An 18,248-nucleotide genomic window follows, 5' to 3' on the forward strand; every position below is an offset into this window, starting at 1 on the left:
CAGGCAGTCATGAGTTCAAATTAAGCCTCTGCTGCTGACAAGCTGTCTGGCGTTGGGCAGGTGAGCTTCCTCTGCCCCATGAGGATGATGCTAGGACATAACTCTCTTGTCCGAGGTGATGACTAAGACATTCGTAGCACCAAGCTTGATGTACAGTAAGCAGCCAGTACATTTATTCTGGTGCTGTTATTATCGTTAGTATTTTAGAAGTGTTCTTTTCACTTCCTCTTTGCTCAGAGTTATCACTGATAAACCCCTGGTTCCCTGCCTCTGGGTTTGGGAATCCCCGGAGGGCAGGGTCTATTGTCTTACTCTTAGTGCAATAGGGACATTTGTTTAGTTGAAGTAAGAATTGCTGCTTCCTATAGCAGCCTTACGAAGAGGCTCTCTGGGTCTTGAGGACGTTCAAAGCATTCTTCAATGTAAGATTTAGGTTTTGTAGCCTGAAAAAGTTTAATACTACTATCAATATTTATTGCTCACTATGCCAATATTTAATTCATCATCAGCCTACTTCTGTGTTTTCAACAAATCAATTGGATGACTTAACTTCTGTTTTTAAATTAGAAACAAGGAGACTTTGTAGTGTGAAATGAGAAGACAAATGGAATCAAATGTGAACTTGTGAACTGTACCTGGAAAGCCTTCCCTTCCTCTTTGCTATTATTTGCCTTCTGTTTAAGGCTCAGCCTGAATTCTCTCTCCTGTATTTACTTTTTCCTGATTCTTCTATTAATAGCCCAAAGTTCTTTTCCTTCTCCCTTTCCCTCAACTAAAAGGTTCTGTGGTAAGTGCCATTCTTTTTTTTTCTTCTTCTATGAATGAGCAGGAGTTTCTACTGAAGCACATTTTTTCCCTCTCTTTTAAATATATATATTTTTATTGATTTCAGAGAAGAAGGGAGAAGGAGAGAAAGATAGAAACATCAATGATGAGAGATAATCATTGATCGGCTGCCTCCTGCATGTCCCCTACTGGAGATCGACCCTGAAACCCAGGCAAGTGCCCTTGACTGGAATCCAACCGGGATCCTTCAGTCCACAGGCTGATGCTCTATCCATTTAGCCAAATCAGCTAGGGCTACTGAAGCACATTTTGAAATAGACTTTGTAGATCCTAGAACAACTTGTAACTTAGGTCATCTCTTTATTGTACGTTTCTGCTGCTTAAAGCAGTCGGGGCTTCATTCATTTATTCCATAAACATTCACTAAGTGGCTTCTTAGTATCAGGTGCTCCTGCAGGTACTGAGAATACACAGTAACAGGACGGGGGTGGGGGTGGGGTGCGGGGATCTGTACCCTTACAGAACTTGCATTCTAGGAAAGAGAAGACAGAATGAACAAATAATTGCCAGGTGTTAAATGGTCTGGAGAAAAATTAAGCAGGTAGAAGGGATATAGTTGTATGTGTTTGGGAAGAGCTGTAATTTTAAACAGTTACAGCATTTCACAGAAGAGGAGAGGGCAAGCATTCAGAGACCTGGGGAGGGGATTCTAGGCAGAGAACAGTAAGTGCCAAGGTTCTCTGGTGGCCAGGGCCGGCTGGCTTCATGGGCCGGTGCAACCTGTATGATCACAGGGGGCTCCAGGCTCAAAAGGGGCCTGTGCTTGGTTTAATGCTAGAAAGTTGTATCATTTTTAAATGAGGGGACCCACATTTTTGTTTCACAATGGTCTCCACAAATTATGTAGCCCATCCAGTTGGTAGGAATATGCTTGGAGAGTTTAGGATCCTGACATGAGTGATATTATTTGCATGGAATTAAACCCTGAGTTTCCAAGGTTCCACCTCCCTCTGTCCCGCCATGAGAGAGTTCAGTCTTGTCTTCAGCAAAGCTGGAATTAAGGCCACTGCTCAGAGTCTCTGCTCCATGTGAAGCACAGTCCACCCCAGCATCTGGCCAGCTTAGCTCGTGTTCCCAGCTGTAGTCCATTGGGTATGGGGTCTGCATGGCTATGGGACCTCCACTGCTTAAGGCCACGTGGTGGGCTAGCACATGGATGAATGTGGGTTACGGAGCAAACAAACTGAAGCACAAGAGCAAACAAGCAAAGGAGGGCAAGGGGGCAAGAAGCGAGAACTCTTTGTTTTGGGCTTATAATCACCCCTTCAGGATTTCATGCGCTTGCAGTGGCTCTGCCCCCAGCCAGTTATCTTTTCCCAGGTTAGACTTACAGGCAAGCACCTTCCCTACATCATCCGACTTCACTGCCCATGTGCTCATCTTCCCCCTTGATCCCTTTCCCCAGTGATTTGCAGGGAATGGGCCCATGGTTCCTTGTGGGTGCAAAGCTGCAGCTTCCTGAAGTTGCCCAGCTGACCGTGCTTACAATGTCTGGCCTTCCCTTTGCTCTCTTCCTATGACTATTAATAACTAGCTAATTAACAAAGATAACATCCAGAAGTATAGAAAAAAGAAATAATTCTCTTAATGTCATTGTTCAGAAGCTCCTGCTTTGTGTAAGAAAACAAGAATTTTGAGACAAATTTGGGAGTAAATAAATGAATACCTATTTATCTTGACATTGTTTCCGCCCCCGGCACCCCAATTTTTTTTTTCTTTAAAGGAGACACAGGTGAAACTGGAACTCATCCACTCCTGATTGAGATCGTGTGGGTCTTCTCCACTTGGCTTTTGCAGTGTGTGGAAAGCTGAGATAAATTCCTTTAGAAAACAGTCTCCTTTCAGTCACAGATTTAGCAGAAATGTTATTACATATCTATTGTTTGAACTCGAGTTGCTTGTCTCAGTTTCTTAAAACACCACCTAGAGAGAGCTTTAGTGTTCTGTCTGCCCTGGAGATATACATTGGGAACAAAACTGAGGTTCGCTTCTTCACTTTTTACTGATTTGGCTCTTGGTAATTATCCCTTCTCCTACTAAACAAGAGAAGACAGATTAAATTTCTGACAGTAAGACACAAAACCAATCCATTTACAGAATTAGTCTTACATTAGCACATAGGAGTACAAATCAGCCTCCCTGGGGAGGGATCCATTTGCAATTTCTCTTAGCATTTTTGGAGTAAGTCCAGTAGACTTTGGGAAAATCGAGTATTCACTGACTTTGAATTAACAAAGTAACTTGACCCCTCTGTGTTTTTTTTTGTGTGTTTTTTTTGCTTGGTTGAGAAAGTATTGATTTTTATATCAGTCTATAATTTAGGGTTTTGATTCTCAACTTTTAGTGTGCACAAGGCTCCCTGAGGAAGAGATGCTTAAGCCCACGCTTGGAAATTGGCGGCAGTAGGTCTGAGAGACCGTGGGCATATTTTAATGCCACAGATAGTTTTGATGAGTAATACAGGACACGAGTCATCAATAGAGGTAGAAAATCAATATCTGAGCCATTAACTAATTAAAAGTCAGATTGTATGTTACCAAAAAGATTTTTTCTTTAAATTTGAAGGAATGTTAGTATTTTGAATTTATTGCTTTTCTGGATCATAAATTGGGCCATTCTTACGTTGCTTGGGCTATTACTGCAAAATTACTATTCTCTCTAAACATTTTAGTCATGTTGACAGTCTTACTGTGTGACTAAGTTTTCCTATGTTAATATTTCCAGAGTCTTTAATCTCTTTTTTCTTGCAATATATTTTTTTCTTAAATGCCAGTTTATCCATGTCCATGTTTTTAAGACAGTATACATATAGACTTAGTGGATGTGTTCCATAATTTTTAAGTGGCTGTGCGCTACAGAAAGGCCTAGGTGGAAGTCTGATAGTACCTTTTTGTTTACAGAGTATTTCTCTGCACATTAGTAGCAAGTAACATTCTTTGCTTATATGTATGAACTCTGGGAAGACCAAGCCAGAGCTTAAGACATGCTGCTGCTGCTCTTAGGGTGTAGGTGGTTACAGGGCTACAGCCTCTGTCCAGGATGTGGCTCCCGTTTCTTGTCTAATTATGGTTCCTATAAAGAGTTGCATTTTCAACCACAAGGTCAAACATGCTCATAACTCAGTCCTTAGTAAGGTGTTTCCCAAGTGATAATGTTTCTATTAACAAAGTGAATGATTTGCTTCACCTTGAAGATACTTTTGTTTTGTTTTTTGTTTTATAATAATGCCACTCTGGTTTGCCTATATTCCATTTTGTCTCCTCGAGTAGAGGAGAGGGAAGTAGGTTACCCATTGTTACCAAAGTTGTGCATAAGAACCGTTGGGGATGGGTGGAACACAGGACTATCATGGATTGTGTCTATCGCTTTGGTTAAAAAGGTTGAAAGGGGCTCTGAGATGGAGATTTGCATGTGGTGGTCTAGTGGGTTGGCCTTTCTGAGAGGTCCAGGGGACCGGACTTGTGTATTGTGGGTATTGGCGAGTCCCTGGATGTAGACTGCCCTCCAGGAGGGGATGCAGCCTTAGATGAAGCATCTTGTTTGGCCAGTGGCAGTGCCTGAGAAGGGACTCAACTGCAAGCCAGCAGCAGGCAGCGTTCTGGGCATCGGGGGGTGAGTGTTGTGGGCCCAGAGAGACAATGTGAGGGACCCATTGCAGATCCTCACAAAGCCGCTGGTAGGCTGTCTTGCCAAAAAGATTCCCAGTGCACAACATGAGACTTCAGCACTTGTTCTCCTGGCCTGGGAGACCTTCCTTTGGTATACTGGTTCCCCTTTCTTCCCTGCCATTCCCCAGCCAGTGTAGCAACAGGGGAGGTTGTTTACTTAAAGTCTGGGACTTGATCTGTTTGGGATTGACCATCATTTTGGAGTTTAGATAAAATTCTAAGAGCCCAGTGACTTTTTAAAAAAAGTTTCATTTTGTAATGTTGGTATTGACATTAATTATAATTTTAATCAGTGCTTCAAAACAATTGTTGCCCTTCAGAACTTAGAAATGACCAAGAACTATCACAACTGGTGCACTGACAGTGAGACGAGCATGGTGTATCTGATCTTTCACTGTGTATAACCTTTTAAACTTGATGATTCTTTTTAAAAAGCCTCCTCAGAAAAGACCTGTTGTATGGACATCAGCAGTGTTCAGACTCCTGGATTACTTAGCCTCTGCTATCCCAGCCCCTGACAGGAAGACAACTTTCTCTGTAAACAACAGAGTGGAAGGGGAGTATTTTGGGATGTGGATCTAATCAATACACATTTGTTGATGGAAAAGGAGTTGGAGTGTCACTCAAGGAAAGAAAATGGCAATATTACCATTCTATTGTTGTGTGCTTAGCCCTGGTACTTACTTGTGCCGAGCCCTTTCCATGTAATCATCCTCTCCTTTTTTCTTTTTTCTTTTTTTTAAATCCTCACCCAAAGATATGTTTTTCCATTGATTTTTAGAGAGAGTGGGAAGGAGGGAGAGAGGAAGGCTGGGGGTGGGGTGGGGGAGTGTGTGTGTGTGTGTGTGTGTGTGTGTGTGTGAGAGAGAGAGAGAGAGAGAGAGAGAGAGAGAGAGAGAGAGAGAAACATCAATGTGAGAGAGACATATTGATTGGTTGCCTCCGCATGCCCCTGACCAGGGCTGGGAGCCTGCAACCAATGTATGTGCCCTTGATCAGAATTGAACCTGGGGCCCCTTCAGTCTGCAGGCTGACAGTCTATCCACTGAGCCAAACTGGCTAGGGCTCATTTTATTCTTAACATACCTCTTCGCAGGTAGTTATACCCTGTTTTGCTGATGAGGAAACTGAGGCTCAAATGCATTTAGCCTGGTCTCATGGCCAGTCAGGAGGAAGAGCCAGGATTATCAATCAGTTTGAATCTTTGCTCTAAACTTCCATGCTGCGCTGCCTCCCAGAGGTCTCGGTGGTTGGGATCAAGGAAGTTGGTGGCAGGGTTGGAGAATGCTAAGAGAGGCTCTGTTTTAGGATGAAAATAGGAGATTGGCCATCTGAATAGGCCAAAGGGGGAAGGCTGCTGCCACCAGAAGTAAGACTTTCCCGCATCAAAGTAACTAAAAACACAGGTGACTTCTCATGCTTCTTCTCAGTGGTGTCAAGTCCAGGCCCTGTCTACTGGTCCATGGGTGCCGAAGGGGCCGACGGGAGGAAGCAATGCCAGCCCGTCAGCAGTGAAAGCTGAGCTCACGGCGCAGGCTTTCTTTGCCTTCGTTCTACTTGTGTGAGAACAAGGAACGTTTTTCTCTCTTTCCTTTTATGAGCTGGCAAGGTGGATGTTTCCACTCACCGGAGTCAGATAATCAAAAGAGAAGCAGGGAGGAGTCCCGGGTTGCAGATGACAGTCTCACGCCTTGTGGCCTCCTGCCTCTCCTGCCTGTGGCTCACTCTAGGGTGTGTGAGGAGCCGCAGTCGCATCTGGGGTAGAGAACGCGATGCCTCTTTTTCTCGATGAGGGAAGCCAGTTAGTTGTAGGAGGCTTCCTAGCCTGACATCAGAGTGCTGACTTCTCATTATTTTTTTAGGCAAGGATCCCTTTGTCTTCCAATTACACTGACAGGTTTTTTCCTGTTTTTCCCCCCTCCTTGTATAGCCAACATTTCTCTCTTGATTTAACATTCTGTTCCTTCTTTACCCACAGAGAACTGTCAACTCTTAACTCTTTTTTCCTCTAGAGATCCTTTTTGGCCTCACACTTAGTCTTGCACTGTTTTTGTAGTTAAATATAATACTTTCTTATGCCCTGGATTATCTGTTAGCCCCGAGACTCCTAGGTGAATGGAAAACATGATACCAGAACAATCTTTACCTTGAATCTTGAAGAGTTTAAATCGGTGCTCACACTCCCTTAAAAATGCTGAGACTATTTTCACTTTTTAGACTTCAGCCTTCTGATAAATAATTGTTATACTTGAGTGATGAATTAGTAATTTGTTTGCAACCAGTAAGTCACTGATGTCAGCCAAAGCTTATTAAAGATGAATTTTATTAGCAAGTTCTGTTGGGACCGAGAGCACTGCTTTGCCCAGCTTTGCAGAAGCAAACACCATAGGGAGCTTTGGCAGGTGGATTCGGGAACAGGCAGAGGGCTGCATATGTACACTTGGTTTTCTTTTCTGTTTCACACTCATATTTCTTTGTGCTACCAGGATCGTCATGACAGCCTTATCTCTCAAATAAAGCCTGTTACCTCATCCCTAATTGCTTATCCAAAGGCAGGCGAGCTCTAATTTCTCCGCATTAATAAATGACACCGAAGAAGAACTGCTTTGTTTGCACTGGCTCGCGCAGGTTAACCAGTGTGAGCCCCTGGTGCATTAGGAAACCTCGTGCTCCTCCCGCGGCCAAGGCGGGCCGGTGTTCACCTCGCTCTAGGGCAGCGTCTCATTTATTTACTTTTTGCTCATGTTCACGGCCCTATTCCCCTTTCCCGATGAAAACACTGGCGTGACCCAGGTCAGTGTTTCTCCTGTGGCTCTGGGGCACTCCCCTCCAGTTGGAGGGCCAGGGCGTTGGTAGCAGTTGTCCTAAGAGGACCGATGGCTGACCTGCTTTCATGGCTCACTCTTGGCTGCCTGCTGCTTACCTTTCCTTAGAGACCAAGAGGCTTCCCACAGACCTGTGCACAGATACCACGATACACCACCTGTAAGATCCACCTGCTGCTCCTTTTGAAGCACAATGGGAAATGGCCTTGTGGATTTCATACGTGACTGTGAGGGTAGACTTGCAGTAGACCGGGCGGGGGGGGGGGGGAGGGTGTACGGGGGTGGGCAGGGCAGAGAATTGAGAATGGTTGTTCACTTTAGAGTTAGTTCTATAACTGAGTTCTGCTGAATAGTGACAACCCTTGGCTCCCTGGGAAACACCATCATCTCTCTTGTCGTCACCTAAGAATATCTCTGGTAATTAAAAGGGCCTATAGCCGAAACCGGTTTGGCTCAGTGGATAGAGCATTGGCCTGCAGGCTGAAAGGTCCCGGGTTCGTTCCAGTCAAGGGCATGTACCTTGGTTGCAGGCACATCCCCAGTAGGGGGTGTGCAAGAGGCAGCTGATCCATGTTTCTTTCTCATCGATGTTTCTAACTCTCTATCCCTCTCTCTTCCTCTCTGTAAAAAAAAAAAATCAATAAAATATATATATAAAAATAAATAAAAATAAAGGGCCTGTAGATATGAGCATTTTAAAGTCTCAGAACTGTAAGCTCATTGCCTTTCTCCTTTTCTTCTCAGAATGAAATGGACGATGTGCCCTTCTTTGATATCCAGCTGCCTTATGAACTGGCCATCAATATATTTCAGTATCTGGACAGGAAGGACCTGGGAAGGTGTGCTCAGGTAAGCTGTCATTAACCGATATTCAAGATCTACCTACACATGCCATTAAAGTATAGGAAGCTCCTCCATAACAGAAATGTACTTACCAGAACGACCAGCTTTAAAGAATTAATGAATCGGGTAGCATCTTAATGCAAAGGAAAGCAATCTTGAACTGTGTTCACCTTGTTACTGGTGATTATCTTTTTGTGACCCCCTGCAGTCTGAGTCATGGCTGACCTGTGGCTGTGTGCTCCAGGCTGACAACTCTGTGCGTTGTCTTTATTGAGCTCGCCTGAGCTGCTAATGTCCTCACCGTTTTTAATGCAAAGATGCCAGCCCTTGGTTTAATCAAGCCAGTCGTGAGGTTGGGAGCTGAGGGTCAACCTGGGGACAAAACAGTGAAGTCATGTTTTAGGCATATAGTCCAAATTACTCTTTAAACACCAGAACCGCACTCAGTGAGGTGTGAGGCATGCGAGACCTGAGACCCACCGAGGGAATTGCAGGTCAGTGACACCCATCCCGTGCTTATCTGGAGCGCACATTCATGGAGAGGGATGGTGGGAGATAGCATCTGGGCCAAACCGTATTGTGCACATGCGTCACAGGGGATCTTGATAAAATGTAAATTTGGGTTCAGGAGGTCCAGGATGGGACCCAGTAGTCTGTGTTTCTAACCAGGTGATGCCACTGTGCCTTTGGCATGATTTAAGAGGCAAGATTAAAATTAATCTCTTCTCTTCTTGGTGAAGAGCATGTAATTCCTCACAAGCTAAATGTGTATATGATGGCTGGCTTTTCATGGACACCGTGGTACCTATTGTCCATAACTGCCAAACAAATAACTTGCTTAGTGGTTACCAGTTCCCACCCCTGATTTCAATAATGTGTTTTGCACAAGTGTCTGTACCTTTAAGAGAAAGGGTTTGGTAAGGTTGAGTGATAGGAGAAACATACACTAAAATCCAAAGCCCCACCAAGAATGTGAAGTTAAAAACATTAAGGCAGTTTGAGAGTGGTGAAAACTCTTGCCAAATTGAGACTCTAGTGCTTGCTATTTCTGTGGCAGTTCAATGAAACCACACATAAAACGGGACAGTTTATAGAGTTTCTGCTTTTACATGATTTTTTATGAAGCATTTTGCTTAATCAAAATTACAGAGCAGCGCAAAAGTAGGTTTACAGTTGTTTGTATGGAAAAATAATACAATAATTTACAAATAATAATATTAGAATAAACCCCGTGTTTCACGTACTCAGAACCGTAAACCTACTTTTGCCATACCCTGTATTTTTCTACTTAAGTGTGTAATTGAAAAAGTCTTCAGTGTTCTTGATTGCCACAGTATCACTTCGGTGGGGGTGTTAGCAACTCTCTTTTGATGCACACTGTGGAAATCTTCGGGAAATTACGGAAGAAATTATTCAAAGGCTAAAATGCACGAAATGAAAATGTACTGAAGTGTAAACCACGCTCAGGGCCTATCGATTACATTGAGTAAGAGTGCCCACATTGTCTTCTCTTTCCCCCTGCAAACTGGGTTTGTTATATTCTAACTTTACACATTGGCCCGGTTCCCAAGAGTTGAAAACAAGGGTGTAGCTGAGCGAGTCCAACTCCTGGATGTCAGCCTGATACTGTGAGCGGAGTCTTGGACTAGCGTCTAATAGCTCGCTGCTTTCCACAGAGTCAGCATTAGACGATAAAATCTCCACTCCTGATAGGGAGCTGCTGTTTAAGGAATCTTTTCTTCTAACATTGCTTTTTGCTCTCCTGCTTTGTAGAGGGCCATGTGGCTTTCACATCTGCTGCTGGTTTTCTCATCCAAAGAGTTTATCAGCGAAAGATAGGATCTAGTTAGTGGAAGAAGAGATCCCCCTTTTGCTACAATGGGGCTGCGTTTCAGGGGAGATTGGTTATGCTGCAGGTGTGAACAGTTTAATTTGCAACACAGTAGTCCGATTGTCCACCAGAACTCTCCTCTCTTTGGCCAGTTGGATTTGTATTGTTGTTGTTTTCAGCCTCATTTTTAGAGCACCTGTAGAAGAGGAGGAAATATTTTAAACAGAGCCCCTAACATGGCTCTGATTTGAAGCCAGAACTTTTCCCATAGAGCTGTTATTATACATGAGGATGGCCATGGATGGCCAGTAATTCGTAGAATTGGCTTTGTTTTTCTCAAGAATTAAAATAAACCACAAAGTAATAAAAATAAGTAGCATTTTTATTTGTTTCGTGTGGTGTTTTTATTTTTGAAACAGAAAAGAAGTCCTTCTGTTGAATGGACTGTCCTGCTGCTTTATGACTGTTTTAGAGGGCTCTCTCCCTGTCTCTCATTCTCTCTGAATGTAGCCACCTTGGGGCTGCAGTGAAATGGGCCAGCTACGTGGCATTGGCACCGTGAACTATATGTGTGCCCCTGGAGAAAACCTGTTTGCTTAGATCTTTATGCCAAACTGGTAACGGACTCACAGTAAGGAACCCTGATCGGGGAGGACTTTTGAGTTTTAATTATGCCACAGACTATTCCGGAAAATGGATTTTGCTCTGACTTTGTCTCCTTTCTGCATCCCCTCTCTTTCTGCTTTTTGCGCCCACTCAAACCTAAAGTCTACGCTTTAGTGATTCCCGTGTACTTTCGATGCTGCCCTCTCTAGCTCCACGCTATCAATAGTTATCCCTTGAGGGACTTAGCATCCCTGTGAGAGTGTATCATGCTGAAATATCTCAAACAGTAAGCAAAGTAATGCATGGGGCATTTCATGGAACAGCTTTATTATCTTGCTCTTTATAATTTTATGTTCATTTTATTGTGTGTGCCCACAGGATTCCTGGCACTTTAAAGGATAGTATTTTTGAATGCATAACAATTACAAAGTTGTCGATTTCAAAACTATAAAAAATGATTTGGTTTTTATGAGAAGTGAAAGTGTGGCATGAATAATTATGGCATGAATAATTCTGATGAGTAAAGGCTTGTATATATTTATCAACATTATTTTTAAAAACAAAATAATTTTAAATTCACAGGGAGATGCAAAAAAATAATAGAGAGGTCCTGTGTACCCTCCCCCCGAATTTTCCCATTGCAGGAACAATATCAAAATAAAAAAATTGGTGTTGGTGCAGTCCACAGAGCTTATTCACATTTCACCAGTTTTCCAGGCACTTATTTGTGTGTGTAGTCAGTTCTGGGCAATTTTATCACAGGTGTAGATTCATGTGACCACAGTGAAGGTATAGAACATTCATCAACAGGTCACAGTCACCTCAGCCCTCGTCCGTTTCTAACCCCTAGCAGCTGTTAATCTGTTCTCCATATCTGTGATTCTGTCTTTTTTGATATTCATTTTAATATGTATTTTAGTTATTTGTTTTCCTAATAATTTTAGAAGTTTAGCTGGTAGGTAATTTTGTTTTTCAAGCAAAGGGTAGAAAATTGTGCATAAAGAAAGCAATAAAGAAAAAGGCAAGATGTGGAGATTAAAAACTTAAGATTTATGATAAAATTGGTGAGCAAGAAGTAGGTGTTATCAAAATAAATAAGTAATTGTGGAACTAAAACCAGTATAATAAATAATAATATTTCAAATTTCAAGGAAAGTGTGATTTTACAATCTTCCCATATGTCCAAATAGGAGAAAGTATAAGCTGAGGTTTTATAGTTAGAGATCTTAATGAAGTCTTTAAGTGTTGGGGATCCATAGCTAAGTGCAATTAAATTGATTTTCATAGCAGAAATGATTCTGAAGACCTGTCGTTGCTGGCAGGGGTCTCTTCGTTCTTAAGTTTCACCTTGGACCAGACTTATCTCCAGGAAATATGTGCAAGCCTGAGACCCGAGCAGCGTCAGGAGTTTCCTTTTAGTCACCAGGTTGCAGTGGCTGCCGCCTTCTAAGAGGGGTTATGGAAAAGCAAAGAACTCCAGAAGAAAAAGTAGGGAGCTAGATGAAATAAAATTGTAGAGTCGTATCGATAATCCTTTCAACTGATGGGTTCTTGGGAGTTCTTTATACTGTTCACTTTACTTTAAGAAAATGTTTTTATTAATTTTTAGAGAGAGAGGAAGGGAGAGGGATAGAGATAGAAACATTGATGATAGAAAAACTTCATCTATTGCCTACATACCTCCAACTGGGGACAGAGCCCCCAACCTGGGCATGTATCTGACCGGAAGCAACCACTGAGCCCTGACGGCCGGGCACTGTTCACTTTACTTTTGTGTTGAAGTTTTTCATTCATATCAAAAAGTTTAAAAGAAAAGGAGAAAGCAAGAGATTGTTTTTGAATAAGGAATTTGGAGCCTCCTGAAGTTAGCATATGCTGAAACTGACCTTTGAAAACACAAGCAATCCAGTTTTTTAAAGTATTAAATAATAATAAAAAAAATTGGACTTACTCTTCTCATTCAGGTGTTTATATGTGCCTACTGTGTGCCGGTACACAGTAGGCATATGGAAAACAAATAGCAAATGGCAGATGTAAAAGGCTCTCTTATTAGTGATTACATTAAATGTAAATAGACTGCATGGAAGAGTGCGGAATCTCAGAGGAAAGGCAGTGGAGGTGGTGGGTGGGAGGTAATCAACCAAGGACCTTGAATGCACATATGCCTAATGCATGGACACAGACAATAAGGTGCTGAAGGCCTGGAGAGGGGGGAGGGAACGGGGGGGAGGGAGGTTAGGGACGGGCTAGAGGGAGTCAATGGGGAGGGAAATGTAAATGGACTTAAGTATTCTAGACAGTGAGTAGAGCAGTGAACAAAACGTAAGAAGAAACCCTGTCTTTTCAGAAAGCTTTCATTTTATAGGATAAGTACAGTGGAGAAAAGTCATACAGCAGAGGTGATGCTTGTGTTCACTTTTTAAAAAAAATAGATTTTTATTGCCCTAGCTCAGGGGTCCTCAAACTTTTTAAAGTGGGAGCCAGATCACGGTCCCTCAGAGAGCTGGAGGGCCGGACTATATGAACTACTAATTCCTACTGTAACACCTCGGCTGCGCTCACTGCCCAAAAAACCTGGCGGGCCGGATCAGACTCCTCTGCGGGCCGCATGTGGCCCGCAGGCCGTAGTTTGAAGACCCCTGCCCTAGCTGGTTTGGCTCAGTAGATAAGAGCGTCAGCCTGCAGACCACAGGGTTCCAGGTTCAGTTTCCATCAAGGCCACGTGCCCAGGTTGCAGGCTCGATCCCCAATAGGGGGTGTGCAGGAGGCAGGCGATTCATGATTCTTATCACTGATATTTCAGTCTCTTTCTCCCTCTCTCTTCCTCTCTGAAATCATTAAAAAAAATTTATTTTAAAATATATATATTTTTTTATTTCAGACAGGAAAGGCAAGGGAGAGACAGAAACATCAATGATGAGAAAGGATCATCGATTGGTTGCCTCCTGCACACCCCCTACTGGGGATCGAGCCTACAACCCAGGCATGTGCCCTGACCGGGAATAGAACCCGTGACCTCCTGGTTCATAGGTCGACCCTCAACCATTGAACCGCACCAGCCGGGCTTGGGTTCACTTTTAAGTGGCCTGGGAAACTCCGCAGAGAAGGTGACCTTTGAGCGAGGACCTGAGGGAGGGAAGATGGAAGCTGTGCAGGTCTCCACCAGGTGAATAGCACGTGCAAAAGCCTTGGGAGGAGCACACCTGCTGTATTTAAGGAGCAGCAGGTGTGCTCATCTCAGGTCACAGTGCCTGGGCGTGGAGGATGATTAATGTCCCCTGAAGATGTTCTTCTCCCAGTCCCAGACCGCGTGAATATGTTACTTTTATGGCAAAGGACCTTTGCAGATGTTGGTTAAGCATCTTCCGATGGGGTGATTATCCAAGTAGGTTCAATGTAATTACAGAATTCCTTATGAGAGGGTGGCAGGAAGTTGAGAGGAGTGAAGATGCTGTGCTGCTGGCTTTGAAAATGGAGGAAGGGCCCTAGATGGTTGGGCTCAGTGGATAGTGGTTTGGACTGAGGACTGAAAAGTCCCGGGTTCGATTCCAATCAAGGGTACATGCCTGGGTTGCTGGCTTGATTCCCAGTAGGGGGTGTGCAAGAGGCAGCCAGTCAAAGATTCTCTGTAATCATTGATGTTTCTAGCTCCCTCTCCCTCTCCCTTCCTCTCTAAAATCAATATATATATATATATATATATATATATATATATATATATATATATATATATATTTTTTTTTTTTTTTTTTTTTTTTAAAGGAAGAAAATGGAGGAAGGGGCCATAAGCCAAGGAATGCAGGTATCCTTTAGAAGTTGGAAAAGCTAAGGAAACAGATTTCCCTCTAAAGCCTCCAAGAGAAGAAACTGAGACATCGACTGTCCCACTTATTTATGCATTTCTTGATTGCTTCCTGTATGTGCCCTGACTGGAGTTCAAATCTGCAACCTTGGCGAATTAAGACGATGGTCTAACTAACTAGCTACCCTGCTAGGGTTAATACCTTGATTTTAGACTTCTAGCCTCCAGAATTGTAAGATAATACATTTGTATTGTTTTAACCACCCAGTTTGTGGTAATTAGAGCATCAGCAAGAAACTAATATGGTGGCATACTGAACAGATGGGGCTAAGAGCAAGAGAGATGGTCAAAATGTGCAAGGCACTTAATTCATTAATAGAACTTGAACTTTTATTTTGAATGAGATGGGAGTCATTGAAGTGTTTTGAGCAGAGGAGTGACAAAGTCAGACTTACATTTGAAAAGGGATCATTTTGGCTGATCTGTAGAGAATAAGCTACAGTGTGACAAGGATGCCAGCAAGAAGGTTAGAAGGTTATAAAATTAATCGAGATGAGAGAAGATGGTGTTTTGGACCATGACATACCAGTAGAAGTAGGTGGAGTCAGGGTTGATAATGGTCTGATATGGGGAGAGGTGGAGGAGCCAACAGAAACTCCAAGGTGTTTGGCCTGATCAGCTGATGGTTGGGGTGGCCCTCAGCAACAAGGAAAAGGTGGGATGTGCAAGTTGGGGGGAAGGCCAGTAGTTGGATGTGAGGCTGGAGGTGAGTTCTGGGTCCAGCTCTGGCTGGAGATCTAAATGTGGAAGCTGTCAGCACATGGATGGTATTCAAAGCTTAGACAATGGATGAGCTCATCAGGGAAGTAAGAGTAGACAGAGGAAGGGGCTCAGGGATTGAGTCTGGAGCACGCCAGTGATGAGGGGTGAGGGGATGAGGAGCCTGAGAGGCCATTGCCTGTGAGGCAGGAAGAAAACCCAGAGTGCATAGTGCCCTGGAAGCAAGAGATGAAAGTTTTCAGCTGGGAGAAAGCGATCAAAGGCAGGAAGCACCGCTGTTAGTCAAGTAAGAGGAGGACGGAGAGATGCCCATTGGACTTAGCAACTTGGAAGGCCCTGGTGACCTTGACCAGAATCAGTGGCATGGGGAGGGCAAAAGTGAGTGGGTTTAAGAGTGAATGGGAAGAAAGGAAATTGAGCTGAGTCTGTTCCTCCTCAAGCAGACTTCATACGTGAAAGTGTGACCAGAACAGTGACACTCTCCCCCTGGTGTGGGCCTCACTGGTAACCCTAATCCAGGCAGAGTTAATAAAGCTGATTTTTGAGCCAAGGGTCCTTTTTTCTTTTTCTTTTGTAATGTACAATTCACAGTGGTGCTATAAAGCAAAATGCTGGAGACACTTTTATTAGCGAATTCTTGCAGCTGAGGCTCACTCAGTGGGGCTTTTACTGGGCAGAGCCATTCCAGCCCTGGTGTGCTAAAAAAGACCATTAGGCCTTTGGAAAGTGTAGGCTTGTAAACTGGCTAGATTTAATATAACTCAAGAAATCCAACAATTAGATTTCATTTGGGTGAGACTCTTTAAAATTTCCTTGTGAAAGTTTTACTAAGTCTTTTTCTTGTTGATACTCTCCCCTCCAGGATGAAAAGAAATTCTTCAAGCCTGTAATTCTCCTTTAAAAGAAGAAAAAAAGACACCCTCCTTTTACAGTTTGCACATTTCTGTGTTTAATACCTCAGTGTAGGTACAGTCCTGATCCCTTTTTGGAAGTAATTCTCACCTTCAGCTTTTATAAATCCCTCACAGAGATTTATTGTTTGTTATCCAAGATTTAAACTTTATCCTGAATATCATTTTCTACAGAATAAGCCCTGTGATCGAGGGTTAGTAGTGGGGATGGTGCACCTAAACATCAACTTTTTATTCTCAGTTTTTCATCCAAAACCCCGTTGTACAAATTTTAGCTTGTGTCATTTAAAACGACCTGATACTTTCTTTGAAGCTGATAATACAAATCTGTTTTCAGCTTCCAAAGTTTTAAAGATCTGATATATTTGAGACTTCTTGAAAATCTTTGAAAAGTTTATCCATTTTAAAAATTAATTATTGTTGTTTTTTAATCCTCACATGAGGATATTTTTTCCATTGATTTCTAGAGAGAGAGTAGAAGGGGGGGAAGAAATATCAACGTGAGAGAGACACAGATTGGTTGCCTCGCACACTCACCCTTACTGGGGGCTGGGGAACCTACAATTGAGGTACATGCCCTTGACTGGGAATCCAACCTGCAACCCTTCATTCCACAGGCTGACATTCTAACCACTGAGCAAACCAGCCAGGGCAGGTTTCTCCATTTTAAAGTGGCTGAAGTTGTACAGTTTAGTTCCTCATGAAAACCTACCCAGAATCTTTAATTTCCTTGGAATCTTCTAGTTTGTAGTTACTGAGCACTGATTTGGATTCTCCTAAAATGCTGATGATTCGGTGGCTCTGCCTAACCATGCAGCCTTGTAGCTAATTTTTGGACTACAGAATTACAAAGATTGCCCCTACGTGGGCCCAGTCTTGTGATATAACCTGACTCTGGGCAGACACCAAAAGCTTTCCCTCTGGTTCATGGGGAGTCACTGGTAGAAAGGTATCAGTTTGGCAGGTTGAGGTGGGAAGTGGATGAGAATTGCTAGTCTTAGTGCCTAGCATGTAGTTAGCACCCAACACATCTTAATCGATGGACCAAAAACCCATTTCACTGTGTGTTGTTTTTAAAGTGTCTTCTAAGGAGCTCTAGGCTTCTGAAACACTCCTTATAAGAAGTGTTCAGGAACCGAGTAAGTTTGGGGACTGCAGCTTCTTCCGTCTCCTTAGAGATATGTAACACATGTCTGTGCATGAAAGTAACATATTAACACCCGGGGAGCTGCTGTTGTGCTGAGCGTGCTTTGGAAAATGCCGGTCTGTGTAATGAAATCATGACTGACATTTATGCGATCTCTTAGCAACTCCGAATCTTTTGTCCAATAGTTACATTTCATAATTTACTTAATTTTATATTTTGTAATTTTTACAAAACAGGCTTATGTACTCCAAGGATGAGAATGAACTGCCCTGTGGTTGGTTAGCACAGTCTCCCGTTGAGAACCCATGAGGGTCTCTGAATGCTGGCCTTTATACGTATGGAACCCTGAATTCCAGGGGTCTGTTGGGGACGGATTCTGCTCTGCAGCTCTCTGCGAAGTGGCCGGGCTCCATCACAGACAGCTGATGTTGGTTTGTCTCTGCGCCTCGTGATTGCCAGTGCTGAGACTCACTCTGGCACAGACAGATGGACAGACACCACCCAGTGTCATGGACAGGCTCAGCTGTGGACCAAACATGCCAAAAATAAAACCGTGGTGTTCCGTCTAGTGAAAACTGGAGCTCCAGTGTTATTGAGTTATTATCCTGCTCTTCATTGCCTGATCACTTGTGATCAGATGCGGGTTTGTTTCTCTGACGCCGTTATGGCGAGGATGGAAAAGTGTGGGATGACAATGTGTTTAAGTGGATTTGTAACTGATGCTGTGGCCAGACCCAGGGTGGCTGATTAATGGATCCATGTCTGCCTGGGGGGAGTGCTACAGTGGTTTGCCACAGGCTCTGTCCTCAGTCCCATCCTGGTTAACTTTTTTTTTTTAAATAATTAAGACATGAAGTCCCACAGACCGTCTTTTGCAGATGATCTATGTATGGGAGAAGTAGCTAATGCAAAGGATGACAGAATTGAGATGCAAAGATGATAGAAATGCTGGGTAGGGGGTTGTATGCAATGAGCTGAGATTTAAAATG

General features: G+C 43.2%; 1 protein-coding gene across 1 annotated transcript in view; it reads left to right on the plus strand.

Moving 5' to 3' along the window:
- The window catches only part of FBXW8 (F-box and WD repeat domain containing 8), a 106,381-nt gene that overhangs the window by 8,234 nt on the left and 79,899 nt on the right, over positions 1–18,248 (plus strand). Inside the window, exon 2 of the mRNA XM_084868311.1 lies at positions 8,084–8,188. Coding sequence (XP_084724437.1) covers positions 8,084–8,188 — 105 coding nt within the window. The remainder of the gene's footprint in view (positions 1–8,083; positions 8,189–18,248) is intronic.

The sequence above is a fragment of the Pipistrellus hanaki genome (assembly GCF_964339955.1).
Source record: "Pipistrellus hanaki genome assembly, chromosome: 19".
In the NCBI taxonomy this organism is placed as follows: Eukaryota; Metazoa; Chordata; class Mammalia; order Chiroptera; family Vespertilionidae; genus Pipistrellus; species Pipistrellus hanaki.